Source organism: Symphalangus syndactylus, chromosome 10, assembly GCF_028878055.3.
Source record: "Symphalangus syndactylus isolate Jambi chromosome 10, NHGRI_mSymSyn1-v2.1_pri, whole genome shotgun sequence".
In the NCBI taxonomy this organism is placed as follows: Eukaryota; Metazoa; Chordata; class Mammalia; order Primates; family Hylobatidae; genus Symphalangus; species Symphalangus syndactylus.
Window position 1 is genome coordinate 116,187,804 of NC_072432.2, and position 20,804 is coordinate 116,208,607.

Here is a 20,804-nt window from a genome sequence, read left to right on the forward strand (position 1 = left end):
ATCAATCAGTCATAATCATGGAACAGGGCATGATGAAGACGACCAACTTGGGCTAGAACTTGGTTCCCCGACTCACATCAGATACAGCTCCCACCTCATCACTACGCACTCCACCTCTGGGCAAGGGATCCACACATTCTGTACCTGATTTACAAACTGTACATAGGAGGCAAGAAGGCAAATTGTTGGAAGCAATGGTGTAATCCACACCCTCTGTGCATGGGTTACAGGCTCCAGTATGTTCTGATCTATGAGATCCTGGGAAGGGAGAGAAAAGCTAATGAATGAGTCAGAACAGAATTCCCAGAGGCTGACAGTGGCTGGCAAATTTCTCTTTTGGCCCTCAGTGGAATCCACACAGAGAAATCTACTCTTCTTGGCTTGGTCTTGTCATGAATTCTGCATCTATTACACTATTACATACCTTTGACCGGCACTGCTGACAGAAATATAATGCAAACCACACGTAAAATTCAAATTCTATGAAAGCCACATTAAAATAGTAAAAAGAATGAGGTCAAATTAATTTTAACTATCTATTCTTTAACCTAAAATATCCAAAACACTACATTTCAATATGTAATCAATATAAATCTTTGAAATATTTTATCTTTTTTTGGCCAGGCACGGTGGCTCACGCCTGTAATCCCAGCACTTAGGGAGGCCAAGGCGGGCGGATCATGAGGTCAGGAGATCAAGACCATCCTGGCTAACACAGTGAAACCCTGTCGTCTCTACTAAAAATACAAAAAATTAGCCGGGCATGGTGGCGGGCGCCTGTAATCCCAGCTACTCGGGAGGCTGAGGCAGGAGAATGGCGTGAACCTGGAAGGCGGAGCTTGCAGTGAGCTGAGATTGTGCCACTGCACTCCAGCCTGGGTGACAAAGCAAGACTCTGTCTCAGAAAAAGAAAAGAAAAGAAATATTTTATCTTTTTTTTATTTTTCTGGAGACAGAGTTTCACTCTTGTCACCCAGGCTGGAGTGCAATGGCGCGATCTTGGCTCACTGCAACCTCCACCTCCCAGGTTCAAGTGATTCTCCTGCCTCAGCCTCCCGAGTAGCTGGGATCACAGGCACCCATCACCATGCCCAGCTAATTTTTTGTATTCTTAGTTGACACAGTGTTTCATCATATTCGTCAGGCGGGTCTCGAACTCCTGACCTCAAGTGATCCACCCTCCTCGGCTTCCCAAAGTGCTGGGGTTACAGGCGTGAGCCACCATGCTACGCCCAGTCTAGTTTTTTTTTTTTTTTAAACAATAAAGTAAAATAACAAAATAAAATCCAACCTCGTCTACATATGATCTGCCCATGCTGGTCCACCTGACCTGTTTGCTGTCCACTCACTACGGTGGCCCCATCTTTGCTCAGTATCCCCCAGCCCCTGCACCCTGGGGCTGTCATTCCTGGGGAGACTGCTCAGGAGCACTATTTCTGGCTCTCTGCACAACTATCCCTGTCCAACTTTGGAGATTGGCCAAAATCACCATCCCCGAGAGGCCCCACCAACCTCATCTCTGTCTCACTCATCACTTAATTATTCTTCACGGTTCCTATCAGGAATTTCTGACTGTTATTTTGATCTGTGTGTCTTAATACTATCCCAGAGAAAAGGTTCCATGAGGGCAGAACCTCTTATAATTATCCCCATTAGCATGGTGCCTGACTGACAGAAATCATCCAACGTATCCCTATGGAATAAAGAACCAGAAAGTGCAGGAAACAGAAGTCTGGAAGCACATAGAGATAAGGGCATGATAAAGGCATGATAAGCTAAGATATCAGTCTTAGCTTATGCCTTCGGGCTAGGACTACAGACCCAGGATCCTGACCTACCTCCACAGATTCAGCTTCCAGATCTGCCCTAGTGCCAGGTCAGTCCCCATGAACTCAGGCTCCAGGCCTTTCCCTGTGGACCCAAGGATGAGACCCATCACAGCACCTGGCTGACATCTGCAGACGCAAGTACAAGGCCTACTTCAGCCCCCATGGAGCCAGGCCTCAGGTCACCTCTCTGGATACAGGCTCTGACCACCCTTGAACCACACCACAAGGCCTGCCCAGAATCTGTGTACAGGCTGACTGGTGAAGGGCGTTCCCTGAGAAAGCCAGTCTGTAAATACTGGAATAAGTCCCTGCCTCTTCAAAGTGCACATTCCAACACATTGCCACAGGCTCCTGGGCAATCAGGGAAGCATGACGGCACCAAAGAAACAAAATGAAGCACAAGTAACCAACCCAAAACGAATAGACATTTACAACAGCCTGACAAAGAATTGAAAATACTCATCTCAAAGAAGCTCAGTCAGCTACTAGAGAATATGGATAGACAACTAAGTCATGTCAGAAAAACAATACATGAACCAAATGAGTAGTTTAATATACACAGACAACATCAATAAAGAACCAAGAAGAAATTCTAAAATTAAACAACACAATATCTGAACTAAGAAAATTCGACAGAGAATGTCAACAGCAGAGTTGATTAATTGGAAGAAAGAATCAGTGAGCTTGAAAACAGATCATTTGAAATTACCAAGTCACAGGAAAAAAAAAAAATAAAGAATGAAAAAGAGGGAAGAGGCCGGGCGTGGTGGCTCACGCTTGTAATCCCAGCACTTTGGGACGCCGAGGCGGGCGGATCACGAGGTCAGGAGATCGAGACCACGGTGAAACCCCGTCTCTACTAAAAATACAAAAAAAAAATTAGCCGGGCGTGGTGGGGGGCGCCTGTAGTCCCAGCTACTCGGAGAGGCTGAGGCAGGAGAATGGCGTGAACCCGGGAGGCGGAGCTTGCAGTGAGCCGAGATTGTGCCACTGCACTCCAGCCTGGGCAACAGTGTGAGACTCCGTCTCAAAAAAAAAAAAAAAAAGAAAGAAAAAGAGGGGAAAAAAGCCAACAGTACCAATGGTTACCATGAAGCAAAACAATATATGCATTATGTTGGTCCAAGGAGCATCAGAGAAAGTGAAAGGAACAGAAACTGTAATTAAAGAAATAATTAAAGAAAATATCCCAAATCAGGATGGGAATGGACATCCACATTCTTGAAGCCCAAAAAACCCCAAACAGATAAATATGAAGAGCTCTTCACCAAGACACATCTTAAACAAATTCCCAAACATCAAAGGCAAAGAGAATTTTGAAACCAGCAAGAGAAAAGCAACGTACAAAGGAACCCCTACAAAACTATTGAAGGCTTCTCAGCAGAAAACCTACAGGCCAGGAGAGAGTGGAATCATACAAAGTATAGAAAGGAAAAAATCCTTGCCAACCAAGAATACTACACCTGGCAAGCCTGTCCTTTAGAAATACAGAGCAGTAAAGACTTTATCAGACAAAAAACAACAACAACAACAACAAAAAAACCCTGGGGAGTTCATCTTTAGCATTTATTGCCTTACAAGATATGCTAAAGAGAGTTATTCAATCTGAAAGAACAGAACACTAACTAGATACACCATACCATGTGAAAATATAAAACTAGGTGGTTTAAGTAAATACATGGTCAAGTTCAGAATATTCTAATACAATCGTAATAGTGTACAAATTACTTATACCATTAGTATAAAAGTTAAAAGACCAAAGTATTTTTTAAATGATAGTTAATACAATTTGTTAAGGAATACACAACATAAAAAGATGTAAATAATGACATCACAAACATAAAATAAGATAGGGGAAGAAAAGGTGTCAAGTTTTTTTATGAGATCAAAGATAAATTGTTATCAGTGTAAAATAAAGTTAGACATGAACTCAACTTACAAATTCAGTAGTGTTTTTATACACTAACAAGAAACTATCTGAAAAATCCCATTTATAATAGCTACAAAAAAATGCTTAGGAATAAATTCAACCGAGGTGGTAGCTGTATTTTTTTCTAATTTGGTCTTGAGGTTTCTCTCTATAGAGTGGCTATAAATTCTAGCCTTGCCCTGGGGGGATCCAGGAGATTTCATCATGGATGTTCACAGGAAACTTATTTGTCCCAGTGGACTGTCTAATGCCTAATTAGGTGTTCATCTTGTACGTGTCCCTTCCACAAGACAGTTACTTTTACTAGCAGAAGACCTGGTGGCTCTTGTCTGACCTATGCCAAGTTTTAAGTTATCTGTACTCTTTAGGAGATAGCCACTCTTTAAGAGAGCCAAGATGGAGAACAATGTTAGGTTCAGATGTGTCAATTAGGGAAAACACAGAGGAAGCAACACAACAAAACACAGGAAACACAGAAGTGGTGTATTACTTACAGACTCCAGAGAGGACAGCACACTTTGCAGCACTTACGGGAAGTGGGGAGCAATCCAGTCCAAGGACACTAACCAGTGTGTGGGGAGCAAGAGACAGAGAGAGAGGACCCATGGGACTACGCCTTTATAGAGATCCATGGGCATTATACCCTAGGCTTTCCCACAGGGGTTGTGGAAGACAACACCTACAAAGAAGGTTCACATTGCTGTGGTGTGAACCATTAGGTTTTATTGTAGTCAGCTGCTGTGGGATGTGTTGGGTTTGGGGTCAGGGAGATGATGAACAAATGTGCTAGATCAAAAACAATTGAACAGGGAAAGGAATTATTAATTGGGCAAAAGATGCTGTGGTATGATTGGCTTTTAAACAACTTATATTGGGCCTAAAAATGGATGTCAAGGCAGCAACTCTTTTAAATAAATTTATGACAGAGGTGAAACGTCTGAAAACTGTAAAATATTGATGAAAGAAATGGAAAGTAACAAAAATAAATGGAAAGACAGTACATATTCATGGATTAGAAAACTCAGTATTGCTTAATTGTCCATATGACCCAAAGTGAGCTACAGATTCAATGCAATGCCTATTAAAATTCCAATGACTTATTTTACCAAAATAGAGAAAATAATTCTAAAATGTGTATGGAACCACAAAAGACCTCAAATAGCCAAACTGATCTTAAGCAAAACAAACAAAAAGAACAAAGATGGAGGCATCATACTACCTGATTTTTAAATATATTACAAAGGTATAGTAATCAAAACTGAATAGTAATGGCATAAAGGAAGATAAACTGATGGAATGAAATAGTGAACCCAGATATAAATCAATGCATTTACAGTCGACTGACTGTGACAAAGATACCAAGAACACAAAATGGGGAAAGGATGGCCTCTTCAATAAATGGTATAGAGGAAAGTAGATACTGACCTGCAGAAGAATGAAATAAGACCCTTATCTCACATCATATGTAAAAATTAACTCAACATGGACTAAAGATTAAACATAAGCCCTGAAATTGTAAAACTACTACAGGAAAACAGGGGAAAATCTTCATGACGTTGGTGTGGGCAATGATTTCTTGGCTATGACCCCAAAAGCACAGGCAACAAAAGCAAAAATAGACAGATGAGATTATATCAGACTAGAAAGGTTTTGCACAACAAAGGAAACAATGAACAGAGTGACAAGACAACATACAGGATGAGAGATCAATATCCAAAAGATCCAAGATTTTGGTTAATATCCAAAATACACAGGAACTCAAACATCTCAATAGCATGCAATCAAATAATCCAATTAAAAAGGGCGCATGGGCAAGGGACCTGAAGAGACACTTCTAAAAAGGAGACATAGAAGTGGCCGGCCGGGCGCGGTGGCTCACGCTTGTAATCCCAGCACTTTGGGAGGCCGAGGCGGGCGAATCACGAGGTTAGGAGATCGAGACCACGGTGAAACCCCGTCTCTACTAAAAAATACAAAAAAGTTAGCCGGGCGTGGTGGCGGGCGCCTATAGTCCCAGCTACTCGGAGAGGCTGAGGCAGGAGAATGGCGTGAACCCGGGAGGCGGAGCTTGCAGTGAGCCAAGACTGCGCCACTGCACTCCAGCCTGGGCGACAGAGCAAGACTCCGTCTCAAAAAAAAAAAAAAAAAAAAAAAAAGTTGATCTCATAGAGGTAGAGAGTAGAATGGTGATTACCAGCGCTGCATTTGCACAGTGGGTTGGAGAGATGCTGGTCAAAGGATACAAAATTTCAGTTAGACAGGGAGAAATAAATTCAAGAGATCTATTGTGTGACATGGTGACTACAGTTATTAAAACAATGTGTTGTACAGTCCTGCCTTCTATTCACAGGGAATATATTCCATGGAACAAACTCTGCACTTACTCAAGTCCCTGATACAAATTGGGATAGTATTGCATATACCCCAGGTACATATGCTTTAAATCATTTCGAGGTTACTTGTAATACCTAATGCAATAGATATGCTATGTAAATAGGTGCTATACTGCATTGCTTTTTATCTACTTTTATTGACATGTTATCATTTTCATTATTTTTTCCACATATTTTTGATCTGTGTTGGTTGCAACCACGGATGCAAAACCCACAGATGAGGATGGCTACAGAACCCACAGGTGAGGAGGGCAAAGAGGGCTTATCCCAGGGCTCTGTATCTATACAGCTGAAAATTGCTGAGTAGACTTTTAAGTGTTCTTACAACAAATACATGATAAGTATGTGAATTAGCTTGATTTGGCCATTTCACAATGCGTACATATTTCGAAACATCATGGTGTACAACATGAATATATACAACGTTTATCTGTCAATTAAAAATAAACTGATTTTTAAAAATAAGAGTGCACCTGCTGGACATTCCTCCTCCTTCAAGCTACGCCTCTGTTGCTGTGGGATCACTGTCTGCTGGGGAACTTTGTCCTGCCGGTGGATGGTGGCAGAGTCAACCTGGACCTGTGGGGACAAGGCAGAGATGGGCGTAAGTGGCTTCCAGACCCCACCTCTCCCAGGCTCCGTCTCACATTCCCTTCACCCCAAGTGACAAAACCCATCAGAGCTTGGACTTTTTTCCTGCTCCAAACTTTCATTCTTTTGCATCAGTGTTTGTCCCTTGGCCTGTTAGGCAGCTAATTTCTACAAAGAAAAACACCTCTGTATCCTTTTCTCATATTATAACATAAAATATCTTTACCCCAGAAAATGTGAGCAGAAGAGTTAATTTTTTTTTATAGTCTTGCTATGTTGCCCAGGCTAGAATGCAGTGTCTATTCACAGGTGTGATCATAGTCTACCACAGCCTGGAACTTCTGGCCTCAAGTGATCCTCCTGCCTCAGTCTGCCAAGTGAGTTGGGTAACAGGAAAACATCACTGTAGTTGGCAAGAAAAGATTTTATAAGAATACAAAAGGACAGGTGCGGTGGCTCACGCCTATAATCACAGCACTTTGGGAGGCCAAAAGGGGCGGATCGTGAGGTCAGGAGATTGAGACCATCCTGGCTAACACAGTGAAACCCTGTCTCTACTAAAAATACAAAAAATTAGCTGGGCATGGTGGTGGGCCCTGTAATCCCACCTACTTGGGAGGCTGAGGCAGGAGAATGGCGTGAACCCAGCAGCGGAGCTTCCACTGCACTCCAGCCTGGGCGAAAGAGCGAGACTCTGTCTCAAGAAAAAAAAAAAAAAAACACAACATATGAGCCCTTCAAGCAGAAATAGCATCTAATATATTTAGTTTGACCAAGTGTTTAATTTACCAGTGGGTGAATATTCTCTCTCTCTCGCACACACACAGACACACACATAAAAATACACATTTTTACAAATGAGGGTTATAACCTTAAAGAAAGTCAGGATATAGCATCAAACATTAAGTAATTTCTGCTTCACAAAGGACCTTGACAAGCTGTTCTCACTAAATATCAAAGAGTGACAGAAAAAGATGAAACAGCAATTCAGGGATTCTGGCCATGATCTCTGTGTCATAAATGACGAAGAGAAGACAACTGGAGAATCGGAATAGAGTCTGCGTATTAGATAGTGGTAACGTGTTGATGTTAATTTCCTTGTTTGTAGAAAGTACACACTGAAGAATTCAATAATAGCTTTCATCATGCCAACAGCTATTTTTCAAATTTTTTGGCACAGTTTTTGTAACTTTTAAGTTGGGAGTGTGTAAAAGTACAAAATTAATTTAATTGTAAATTTACATTTAATTAAATTGAATATAACCTTGCTCCTGAGCAAAAACAAAATGGTTACAATACAAGCTACTTACCTTGGGCTCTGTTCAACTGCCTGGATCTCAACAAGACAAAATGTAGCTTTCTTCCACATCAAAGCCTGCCTAGCAGTTGGTGACAGTGAAGCTAACGCACGTTTCCCAAATCCTTCCTTCTCGGGCTGGGGTCCCTCTAGGTTCAGGCGATGTCTCTGTCTCCCTTCTCTGCTTTCACACTCTTACTCCTTTTCAAGAGCAACTATTCATTTTCTAAACTCTTTTTTTTTTTTTTTTTTCTTTTTTGGAGACGGAATCTCCCTCTGTCATCCAGGTTGGAGTGCAGTGGCGTAATCTCTGCTCACTACAACCTCTGCCTCCCGGGCTCAAGTGGTCCTCCGACCTCGTCCCCAAGTGGCCGGGGCCACAGACAGGAGTGTGCCCCAATGCCTAGCTAACATTTGTGTATTTTGTACAGCTGGGGTTTCACCACGTTGCCCAGGCTGGTCTAACTCCTGAGCTCAAGCGTTCTGCCTGCCTGGGCCTCCCAAAGTACTGGGATTACAGGCGTAAGCCACCACACACAGTCCGTTTTGTCACTTCTTTTTGTGGTTTCTATTCTATTTCCTTGATTTATGTTCCTCCTTGTTACTTTGGTTTAAATTTATGCTTATATTTTATGATTGATTAATGTAGATATTCAGGCCATAAATTTCACATTTTTTTCTTTTTTTGACAGCTTTAATGGGACACAATTCACATAATTAGTAATTATGATTATTCACATAATTCACCCATTTAGTCTGCATTTCAGCAGTTTTTAATATACTTATAGCTATGCAATCATCACTATAATCAATCTTAGAATATTTTCATCACTCCAGAAAGGAACTGCATACCCTTCAGGAGTAACTCCCATCTCCCCAACCCCTGATTTTTTAATAGAAACATTGAAAGCTGTATTATTTCACCCCGAGCACTATTAGCCATTTCCCACCAGTTTTGATGTTATATTATTATTTATTTTGAAACATTTTACCTTCCCTTTTGATTTCTTCTCTGAACCACAGATTTTTTAGAAGTGTATTGTTCAATAACCAAATTTTAGAATTCCCTATGGATACTTTTACTGATTTCCAGTCTCGTTTCATTAAGTTTAGGGTCATATCGCGTGTTTTATATCCCAGAACCTGGTCTATCTTGGTGAAAGTATCAGGAGCATAGAAAGGAATAAGTGTTCAGTGGATGTTCCACTCCTGCTCTTTAAATGTTAAATCAAGGTGGTTGATAGTGTGCAGATTGCTTGCCACTTTACCAGGGTTTTCATCTGATTGTTCTATCAATTACAGAGAAACAGATGATTTAATCTCCTTTTCATTCTATTTTTGCATCATGTGTTTTGAAGCTATATTACTAGGCATATACAATTTGTGATTATTATTATACTCCTTGAAGAATTAACCTTTTTAACGACAAGGGTCCCTTTTGAGCTCCCATAATATTCAATGTCCTAAAATTCTTACAGTAGGCAGCTAGTTAGGTATGAGCAGGACAGGAGAGGGCTCCCCGCTTCTGACACCAGCAGTGTTGGGCGACCATCAGGTGGTTGATAACTGTGTCTCTAAAGTAAGAACTGGCTACAGCCGATGCCAGTAAAAGGCAGTTTCCTAATACATAGAAAACACCTGAAACTGATCAGCAGCTTCCCAGTAAGATTTCAGGAGTGGGGAGAAGTAAGGCAGGATCCTGGAAGTATGCCAACCTATAAAACCCCAACTCAGGCGGTCCGGCTGTGCACTGTTCTCAAGTCACCTGCTTGGCCATCTTCCAAGTTGTACTTTCCTTCTTTTCTTTCCGTTCCTTCCTTTCCTTCCTGTTCTAAAGCTTTTTAATAAACTTTCACTCCTGCTCTGAAACTTGCCTCCGTCTCTCCTTCTACCTTATGCCCCTCAGTCCAATTCTTTCTTCTCAGGAGGCAAAGAGCTGAAGGTGCTGTGGACCCGTACGGATTGGCCGCCTTCAACGTAGGGTAACTCGAATCTCGCCCACCGCTAACAAAATCAACTTCATGTGATACTGAGAATAGCCACGGCAGTTTTCTTGGCCTTACACTCTGCATGGCGTATCTTTTTCCACCTACTTGCTTTCCACAGACAGCATCTGAGTCTTCCTTTTAAGGCCCATCTCATATAGACAAGATATAGCTGAGTCTTGTTTTTTTCAGCCCTTCAAACCCTTTTTATCTTTGAACTGTAGTGCCCAGTGGATTTACAGTTAGTGCAATAATTGATAGTCAAAATAGACTTATAAGTTTACCATTTAAACTATGGTTGTCTAGTCTAATTTTTTTACTCCTTTTTCCCCTGCACATTGTAATGTTAATTACCTTTTAGAATTCCATTTTAATTGGGTACTGACTTTTTATGCATGCATATTTCCATGATCTATGTGCAAGTGCTATAGGGAATACAGTATACACTCAAGTGTTTATATTCTATTGAAGGTTTTTAAAAAATACATTTATTGTGGTATAATGGATATGAAACAAGGTGTACATTTTTGAAGCATGTAGTTTGGTAGGTTGAGATGTATGTATACACTGTGGAACTATCGCCACGATAAGATAATGACATGTCTACCGTCCTGCAGTGTTTCTTCATTTTTCAATGTAATCCTCTCTTCTGCTTTGCTCCTATGTCCCCAGCAATGCTGCTTCTGCTTTTTGTCCCAATAGATTAGTTGTATTTTAATAAGATGAGGAATCATGTGGTATGCATTCTGCTTGGATCCCTTCACACGACATGATTTTCTGTGTGTGTGTGTGTGGTTTTTGGTTTTTTGTTTTATTTTGGTTTTGGTTTTTGAGACAGCATTTTGCTATGTTTCCCAGGCTGCTCTTGAACTCCTGGGCTCTAAGGATCCACCCACCTGGACAGGAATATAGATGTGAGCCATCGCACCTGCCCACCCACCCTGGCCCATTGACTATTATCAATTAAAGGCTACTGAAAAACAGCAGGCGCAAGAAGTTGCTTTGACCTCTTTTGTGTTTCCTAAAAGCAGGAGATGAAAGTCCCCAGGGAAGCATAGGACAATCTCCTTATTTTTAAGGATGAGAAGTCGAGGCCAAGAGAGTACTGTGCAGACCTTGTTAGAATAGAACCACTCATCTTTTTAGCCTCCACATATTTACTTGCTTCTTCACAAGTTACTTGGTCTAATTCAATATATAAGTAACTGACTCTCACTGCTTCTTCTATGCCAGGTAAAACTTGCACTAAATAAAAGTGTGTGTTGGCTGGGCATGGTGGCACACGCCTGTAATCCCAGCATTTTGGAAGGCCGAGACGGGCATATCACCTGAGCTCAACTTCAAGACCAGCCTGGACAACATGGCAAAACCCTGTCTCTACTAAAAATACAAAAATTAGCCGGGCGCAACAGTGGGCACCTGTAATCCCAGGTACTCAGGAGGCTGAAGCAGGATAATCGCTTGAATCTGGGAGGCGGAGGTTGCAGTGAGCCGAGATTGCACCACTGCACTCCAGCCTGGGCGACAGAACAAGACTCCATCTCAAAAAAAAAGAAGTCGTATGTGCTTTTCTCCTGTGTACCTGTCTTATGTCAATTTAATTCTCAGGTCCAGCCAAAAAAAAAGCCCCAAAGGGGAGCTTCGCTTCCCTCTGTGACTCTCAATGGTGACTCTAACCAAACACCATCCTCCAGGCCAACAATACCACATTCTGTGGCCTTGCACCAACACGGCCTCTCTGGAGGAGGGGGAGGCAAGGGTGGTGAGATCTCAGGCCTCCCTCATGCTACCTCCTATTAGTTATATTATTCCTGGTGTCACCCCACCCACCACACTGTGGGCTCCAGGAAGCAGGATTCACATGGGGTTCGTCTGTTCTCCCTGGCTCCAGCAGACTCCAAAGACAATAAAGGGCTCACTGTCTATTTCCTGGGTGAATCACTTTCCCCACAAGCCCATGAGGTGAGCACAGTGGGGGCCTCAGCTTACTGCCTAACGACAGGCTCCAGACTGTGGCATGGGGAGGAGACCCCGAAGAGCCCTGTGAACTCTGCTGAGGTCCCATAGGAGCTCCCAGAGGCCAAGTGCAGGACAGAGATCAGAGAAGCAGCTGCTCAGAGAACTCTAGCCCTTCAGAGGCCCAAATATGGCTGCTATTATACAGAAGGTGAGGACAAAAATGCTGGAGACATTGCTCCTGAATCTCATTTTGCCACTTGTAAAACAGGGAAAACAACCCACCCTCATGTCCCCTGGTTGTTAGGAAAATCCACTACATGAAGATGTACAGTCTCTGGCTGGGAGCAGGATACCAGCTGCCCAACAGCACAGGCTCGGGGTATGGCACTGTCCCCACTGTCCCCATCCCCAACCTGGAAGCTAGAGCCTTGCTGCCCTGCCACTCCTGGATACAGGACAGAGGACCAGAACTGGGACCGTGGCCTCTCAGTAGGGGCTAGGTGAGCAGCCATCTGCAGCCACCTGGATGGAGACCTTTCCTGCTCATCTTCAGACTCCAACCCGGGCCGGGTGCCCACCAGAAGCACAACTGGAAGCGTGGCAGGTAAACCAGGCTGTGGCCCTGCAGTGCCATCGCTGTCCTCACTTGAACTCTGGCTCCTCTGTTCCTCGATAGCCCCTCCGCATGGTGCTCCACCCCAGTCTTCAGAAGCTTCTGCCCCAAGCTCAGGGAGCCCGGTATGGAGGTGCAGGTAGGAACAGGTGCAGCCTCTGCTGGGTGGAGGACAGGTGCCCTAGGGATCCAGTCCAGGGTGACTGACACCAGCCCTGAGGATGTGATTCATCCCCCCACACCTGGTAACACAGCCCTCTGAGGTTTACACAGGGGGGCTGAAGATTTTTATCTTCTCTTGACTTTAAAGGCAAGAGCTGGGGCCACACCAGTGTCACAGAGCTGGAGGGGAAGCACAGCAAGGCCCAGCTGTTCCCAGCCTCCAATCTCAGGAGTCCGTGAGAGCCTCAGAGTCCGAGATTCTGAGCCGTTCGATCTTTTCAATTCCTACTTTGATAAAGAGAGGGGCAGGGTGGAAGCACCTGTCATACAGATTGGACCAGTCCAACGTTGACAGAGCCAAGACCTGGGGTCAGGAACTGAGCTCAGCTCCAGGCTCATCTGATGTCCTTCTGACAGCCTGAAGATGGAGACTTTATCTCCATTTACAGGCATGGCGGGTGGCAGGGACTGGCCCCAGCTGACCATGGTTCTCCGAGTTCACAGCTGGGAATTCAGTCTTCCCTGCCACCCTCCCCTGCTGTCTCATCTGGATCCCCCGGTCATCTACTCCCACTACCAAAACTCCTATATCCTTGAAAATTCCTAATACCATGAAGGAATGAAAATACATAACAATGTGATGAATCACGTTTTACTTCCTAGACTAGCAACGAATGAAAGTTAAGTGTAGCAAGGGTGTAGGGACACAGGCACATATGTGGACTAGGTGTGAGTGTAAGCTGAGTTCAATGGTCTTTTGGAAGAAAATTTGTGAACATCTAAAGAAACTTCTGAAATCATTTATCACACGGAAGTAAAAGTAAAATTCTACTTCTGTGGAGTTGCCCAATAAGCTGGTGCACATGGATATGTGGACACACGATACGTACAAAGATATTTAGTACAATGCTGTTGGAATTAGCAAAGGCAAATTTGCTTTGGGTTATATCCCATTGGGATGAGATATAACCAGTTGCCCCTAGATGGCAACAGTGAATTAACCTATGGCTTACCCATGCAGTAAAACACAATACCCTTGTTTAAAAGATCAATCTGAATGTACTGCCATAAAACATCTAATGTGATTTGTGTTAGCTCCAAAATTTTAAAAAGCAATTGTGCATTGAAATGCATTTAATAAGGCAAGACTGATGGAGGGATTAAAGTCTCCTTTGGGACACATAGAGTTCACATTCGCAAAACTGAAATTCAGGTTGCTGGCCTTGTCTACACAGGTCATCCACACATTCTCTCTTCAGGGCCACTGTCCTGACACAGCCATTCTTCTAGCTGCCTCAGGTAGGTCCACCCACTATAAACTATTGTAGAAATCAGTTGTGTAATTTTTGAGAGGTGAAAATGTCACTGCTGTTCTGAATTTAGTATTACTTCGTTGAAAGAAAACATGGAGACTCTCATGGTTCCTGTAATCTTGTTTTATCCTCCCCCTTTTGTTTTTTTGGTATTATGTAAGGAACCTTAGAAAGTACTGTTGGCAGAAACGTCAGCCACTCTGAAAAAGTCCTGGCAGTCTGCACGTTTTATTTTTATGTCCTTATTGTGCACCCCACTACCAATCTCAGTTTCCAAAGCCAACTCACAACGAGAACTTTACACCTTCTATGCCGAAGAAAGGGGCCACACCGCGGTCCTGCCTATGGGATACAGAGGGGACACACGGGTGGCAGTGGAAGACACTGACTGCAAGCAGCTTTGTTAACCGCTTCCTGCCACTTTCAGGGCTCTACAGGAAATGAAAGTTGCAGAAAACAGCGTTGGAAAGCTTTTTCACCAGCTGTTTGTCAAACTGATCTCCAAGGAACACGTTTAACAATGCAAACATAGGGTTAATTTTTTGTTGTTGTTGTTAACACAGAGTCTCGTTCTGTTGCCCAGGCTGGAGTGCAGTGGTGCAATCTCCGCAACCTCTGCCTCCCGAGTTCAAGCGATTCTCCTGCCCCAGCCTCCCGAGTTAGCGCGGACTACAGGCGCACGCTGCCACGCCCGGCTAACTTTTTCTTTTTCTCTTTTTTTTTTTTTTTTTTTTTGAGACGGAGTCTCCCTCTTGTCCACCAGGCTGGAGTGCGATGGCGCGATCACGGCTCACTGCAACCTCCGCCTCCCGGGTTCAAGCGATTCTCCTCCTGCCTCAGCCTCCTGAGTAGCTGGGATTACAGGCGCCCGCCACCACGTCCGGCTAATTTTTGTATTTTTAGTAGAGGCGGGGTTTCACCATGTTGGCCAGGCTGGTCTCCAACTCCTGACCTCAGGTGATCCGCCCGCCTGGGCCTCCCAACGTGCTGGGATTACAGGCTCGAGCCACTGCGCCCTGCCTGGGTTAATGTTATTAACTAACGAACGAACGAACGAACGAAAGGAAGAGGCAACCGCTCTGTGGCTTCCTGAGGTTCACTCTGGGGTTTCCATCTGGACTCGCTCCTTCCGCTGATTCTGGAACTTCCTCTGCGGCAGCTCAGTGCGGTCCTCGCCGCACGAGACAGTCAGGGGGAGCGCGCGCTCTGCTCCCTCGCGGCCCGGTCGCTCCTGCCCAGCCAGGCACCCCGCTCTTCCCCTGACTCCGACGGCGAGTTCGTCCTGCCCAGACATGACCGGCCGCAGGCGACCCGGGCCAAGCATCCCCACCGCGTCCCCCTCTCTCCCTGCCCACTCCCAGCGCCAAATGCGCTCTTCCCCAGCCAGGGACCGTGGCGGAGACTCACCGGCAGCAGAACTGCGACGATGAAGACGACGAACTTAAGGGTCTTGGGGTCCAGGAGCCATGGTCTGGTTCCCGACGCCGTCCTGGCTCCTGGATAGCGCCCTGCTCGAGCGCTCGAGGCGGTCGGGGCGCTTTGTCCCCAAAGTCCCATGAGAAGGGAGGAAGGTGGAGGCTCTTCGCCCCCCTGAAGTTCGGGTCGAAAGCGCCAAAATCAATCAGAAATCGTCCCCGTAGTTCGTGCGCGTGGAAAGGTCCTCGCAGCTACACTGCCAGAATCGAAGGTGCTCCTCCGCTTTTATACCCCGGAAAAAGGCGTGGTCACTTGTACTCCCTTCCCGCAGTCACTTCCAGGCACTCAGAAAAGGGGCATGGCCTCCCCCAGCACCTCCGGGAAGGCATGGGTTGTGTGGGTGGGTGCATGGACTGAGAGGAACCAGTTCTTGCCGGCATTGGTGACCCAGGGCCTGTGGTTTGATTCCGGGTCCTGTCCGGGCTGTAGCCAGCAGAAGCGGAAGGAGCTGAGGCGCTTCCCACTGCGCTGCTGTAGTCTGGGTAGTGAGGTTCAGAGGCGGCACTGGAGGCCCGTCCTGAGCCTGCTCCCTCCCCGGGACGCCTGTCTCTCCTCTTCTTAAACCCTGAACTACGTCCACTCTTAGCTTCTGCTCCCACTCCCTCCTCCCACAGCGGCCTCACTGATGCCACTGCCTCCAGTCCCCTTGCTGCTGTGACTCAGCTCCAAGCTTCTCTGGCAGGGGCTTGGCACCCCTCAGTAGCAGGTTCCTGGCACCAAGGAAGGGCCCAGTGAACGCATGAGTGGACAGAATGAGGGACACAGAGGCCATGATGGGCATGTGCAGAGGCTGAGGAGTAGGTAGGAGGGAGAGGAACGCCGGGGGCATCCCTAGCCACAACCTGGCACCGTTTGCATGGTCAAGGCACAAACACTCCCTGACCAACCTTGAGGGCTCTGGTATTGAGGCCCCATGGAGACACGGGAATCAGGGAAGTGGCTTCCAAAGTCTGTCCCCAAGTCTAGTGTCTACCCAGGTCCAACTGTCTGACCTTGGGCTACGTACCTCCCCATCGAGTTAAGCACACTGCCGCTGTGAGGACAGACCCAATGTGTGGTATTGAAGGGTGCCAGCTTGTGACCCTAGGCAGTAAGGTCAATGGCACGACTCCTAGACCCTTGGGGTGAGTCGGCTCCTGACTCCTCACATGGCGGATAGAAGAGGATAGCGCTATAGAAATGAAGGTTTTTTGGCTCATGAGAAACCTGGGAATGAAATGTCATCATCTCCACAGGCTTGGATTTGAGCGATGGAGCACCCAGGGCCCAGACACTGACCTAGGGTCAGAAATGTGTGCCAGGGCCGGGCGCGGTCGCTCACGCCTGTATCCCAGCACTTTGGGAGGCTGAGGTGGGCGAATCAAGAGGTCAGGAGTTCGAGACCAGCCTGGCCAACATGGTTAAACCCCATCTCTACTAAAAATACAAAAATTAGCTGGGTGTGGTGTCGGGCACTTGTAGTCCTAGCTACTCAGGAAGCTGAGGCAGGAGAATTGCTTGAACCTAGGAAGTGGAGGTTGCAGTGAGCCGAGATTCGTGCCACTACACTCCAGTCTGGGTGACAGAGCGAGATTCTGTGAAAAAAAAAAAAGTGTGCCAGGTCCCAGGCACTGAGCTAGGGTCAGAAATGTTTGCCAGGACCCAGGCACTGAGAAATGTGTGGGGTCAGGAATGTGTGTGGGGTGCAGATCCAGGCAGGAGGTGAGAGGACAGGGACTTCAGGGAGACTGGCAGCATTAACACAGAGCCACCAGGGCCTGCAGGAAAGTCCTTAGAGCACCTTAGCTCCCTTGGCCCTGGAGGGTGGACCACACAGTATAGACTAGAAACCAGACTGCAGGTAACAATGCATTCTCTGTGCCCTGTGTGGAGCACTGACTAGGGCTAATGGCAAAAGGCTGTGAGCACCTCCAAGGAACTGGGCCTTTAGACTCAAGTTTCCATTTAAGAGGCACTTACTAGCTTGAGATGGAACACTAACTGAAGTCCCCCCTGTGACTGAAGGGCATAAAATAATCTTGAAACCTCCCCGCTGTGACTGAAGGGCATAAAATAATCTTGAAACCTGAAAAACTCATGATGTCTTCAGTAATCTTGGAAAAGCTCTAACGGGGAGGGCAGTCCCAGAAGAGTTCTACTACAAAATGGATTTTTTTTTTTTTTTTTAGATGGCGTCTCACTCTGTTGCCAGATTGGAGTGCAGTGGCACGATCTGGGCTCACTGCAACCTCCGCCTCCTGGATTCAAGCGATTCTCCTGCCTCAGCCTCCTGAGTAGCTGGGATTACAGGCACATGCCACCACACCTGGCTAATTTTTGTATTTTCAGTAGAGACGAGGTATCATCATGTTGGCCAGGATGGTCGCGATCTCTTGACCTCGTGATCCACCCGCCTCAGCCTCCCAAAGTGCTGGGATTACAGGCGTGAGCCACCTCACTCAGCCTAAAAAATGGAAATGTTTTTTATGGGCTCCTGGTGCCTGAGGAAGGCAAAGAGGAGACACTCATGAGCAGGGAGCCTCTGTTCCCCTCAGACTGACTCTGGAACTGGGTGAAGAGCTGCTGGATTCTATGGTCACTTGGACACTGCCCTATACACAGCTCTTTACTTACTGACCAAGAGCTACTTAGTTTGTAGACAGTCATTCCTAGGTGAATGGACAACATCCTATTTGGAAGGCCACCTCTCTGATGGAAGACGGCAAAGGCAAATCGGCTAGGTGGGTTGGATTGCATGCTGTTTTCCTAGCGTGATGGAAGATTTGAACAGCAGCAAAAGCCCCCGTACTTGAGTTTTTTTCTGGCTCATGGACAGTCGTCAATGTCCCGGTCATAGAGTTGGGAAGGAGAATGTGAAAGTTGATCGCACAAATTGGGTCATTCTTGTCATACCCAACTAAAACAGAGTCAAGAGGCCATGGGGGAAAAAAATCACTATATTATCCCCAGACTGCAATTCTCTGTAAGTCTGGCAGCTGTAACCTGAAACTATTAATAGTTCTATCTTATATCTATGGACACAACCGGCTGCTGCTCTAAGACCAGCCTGACCCACTGCAGTCACTCACCAGTCAGAGCATGCCACTTCTTCAAACTTTACAGCGCCAATGAACTTTCTGGAAAAAAAAAAAATTAGTATTTCTCATTTGAAAAAAAAAACCTCTGGCCGGGCGTGGTAGCTCACGCCTGTAATCCCAGCACTTTGGGAGGCTAAGGTGGGCGGATCACGAGATCAGGAGATTGAGACCATCCTGGCGAACTCTGTGAAACCCCGTCTCTACTAAAAATACAAAATAATTAGCCGGGCGTGGTGGCGGGCACCTGTAGTCCCAGCTGCTCGGGAGGCTGAGGCAGGAGAATGGCGTGAACCCGGGAGGTGGAGCTTGCAGTGAGTGGAGATCGCGCCACTGCACTCCAGCCTGGGCAACAGAGCAAGACTCCGTCTCAAAAAAAAAAAAAAAAAAAAAAACAAACACCTCTAAACTTCTCTTTGTTCTTTGGACGTACCAAAGACAACTTGGTCTTTGTGTATGCCAAGAATTGCAATTCTTGCTTTCCAAATAGTGTATTAAATTTGGATATTCGTCTCTACATTTTCCATTGTTTCCAAGAGTAAGGGAAAACTGGCCTGTTGAAGGGATGTCCATGTGGGGCCTGACCTTATGGAAATCTCTAGGGGAGCTTGAGGAGTGCATTAAAGTAGGACACGCCCATGCTGGTCAGTAGAACCCACCCTCAAGTTTAGAAAGTGACTGTAATCAGCAAGAGATACCCCCATGTACTCCCTTGAGGTGGTCACCAGAGGCCACGAAGTAAAATAAGTGCATATGGGGGAACCACAGCGATGCAGAGATGAGCTGAATCGAAACACATTCCTCTTGCTCTCTCTCAGGCACTTAATACCAATAAGAGCTGTTCTGTCTGCCAGCGGGAGACACACAGGCTGCCTATGGCTATGACGCAGATTCCCTGATGGGGAGGCCCTGAACGTAATTGGAAAGTGAAACTGAGGGCAGTGCCCTGGAGGGTAGAGGTGAGTCTCGACAGGAACAGAAACTGACTGTGGATTGTCTTTTGCTTACCTGGTGGAGGCTGCAAATGCCCAAAGTGCTATTAATATAAAAGAACTGAAATAAGGTATTATTCTAGTTTGGACCACTAAGTCGCACTTCCTTGGACCAAGAAACAGGTCATTCAGTGCATAATGTTTAGCAATGGGCAGAGAGATATCCTCTTTAGAGTAATAATTTGATAGGGAAGCGGAACAGTCAACTGAAACATCGATTGTCTAAAATGGGAGATACAGGCATGAAGGGCTGACTTCCACGCCTTCACTGGTGTGTGCCCCCACTCCACATGAGTGGGCTAAAGGAGTGTCCCTACTGGACTTTCCTCCATTTTTCCAGTGGATCTGGGGATGAGGGAGTGGGGAGGATGCTAGTATAATGACGGCCATTTTATTGTTGTTGGGTTTTTTTGAGACACAGTCTTGCTCTGTCACCCAGACTGTAGTGCAATGGCATGATCTCGGCTCACTGCCACCTCTGCCTCCCGGGTTCAAGTGATGCCTCCTGAGTACCTGGGACTACAGGCCCCCGCCACCATGCCCAGCTAATTTTTGTATTTTTAGCAGATACAGGGTTTCACCATGTTGGTCAGGCTGGTCTCAAACTCCTGACCTCAGGTGATCTACCCACCTTGGCCTCCCGTAAGTGCTGAGATTACAGGTGTAAGCCACCACGCCCTGCCAATGACTGTCATTTTTGTCTTTCTTCCCCACATTACCTCAACTCTCCCCTCCTCCCCACCCACCACCTGGTGCAGTGGCCACAGTACTGGGGCTACAACTACAAGTGCTGGAAGCAGCGACGACTCCTAAGCCAGGAACTGAGACTATGTGTTTAGACTTTTCTGTCAATTTTCTTATAGACCTGATGGGTGTGTGTTGTGCTTTGCCCCACCTGGCAAAATAGAGGCTAACCGTATATGCGGCTACATTGCCTGATATGGTTTGGATGTGTGTCCCTCCAAATTTCATATTGAAACAGGATCTCATGTTGGAGATGGGCCTGGTGAAGGTGTTTGGGTCATGGGGGCAGAACCCTCATGAATGGCTCTCTGCCTCCCCACAGTAGTGAATGAGTCCTTCCTCTATTAGTTCACTCGAGAGCTGGTTGCTTAAAGGATGCTGGCACCTCTCACCTCTGTCTCTTGATCCCTGTCACCATGTGATGTGCTGGCTCCGCTTTGTCTTCT

General features: G+C 46.0%; 1 protein-coding gene across 1 annotated transcript in view; it reads right to left on the bottom strand.

Annotated features, from left to right (window-relative positions):
* The window catches only part of LOC129491396 (tumor necrosis factor receptor superfamily member 10D-like), a 28,060-nt gene extending 12,132 nt beyond the window's left edge, over positions 1-15,928 (bottom strand). Inside the window, exons 1-3 of the mRNA XM_055295675.2 lie at positions 15,480-15,928; positions 6,626-6,731; positions 145-258 (exon numbers count right to left, since the gene is read on the bottom strand). Coding sequence (XP_055151650.1) covers positions 145-258; positions 6,626-6,731; positions 15,480-15,629 — 370 coding nt within the window. The 5' untranslated portion in view covers positions 15,630-15,928. The remainder of the gene's footprint in view (positions 1-144; positions 259-6,625; positions 6,732-15,479) is intronic.
* Between the last annotated feature and the right edge of the window lie 4,876 nt (positions 15,929-20,804).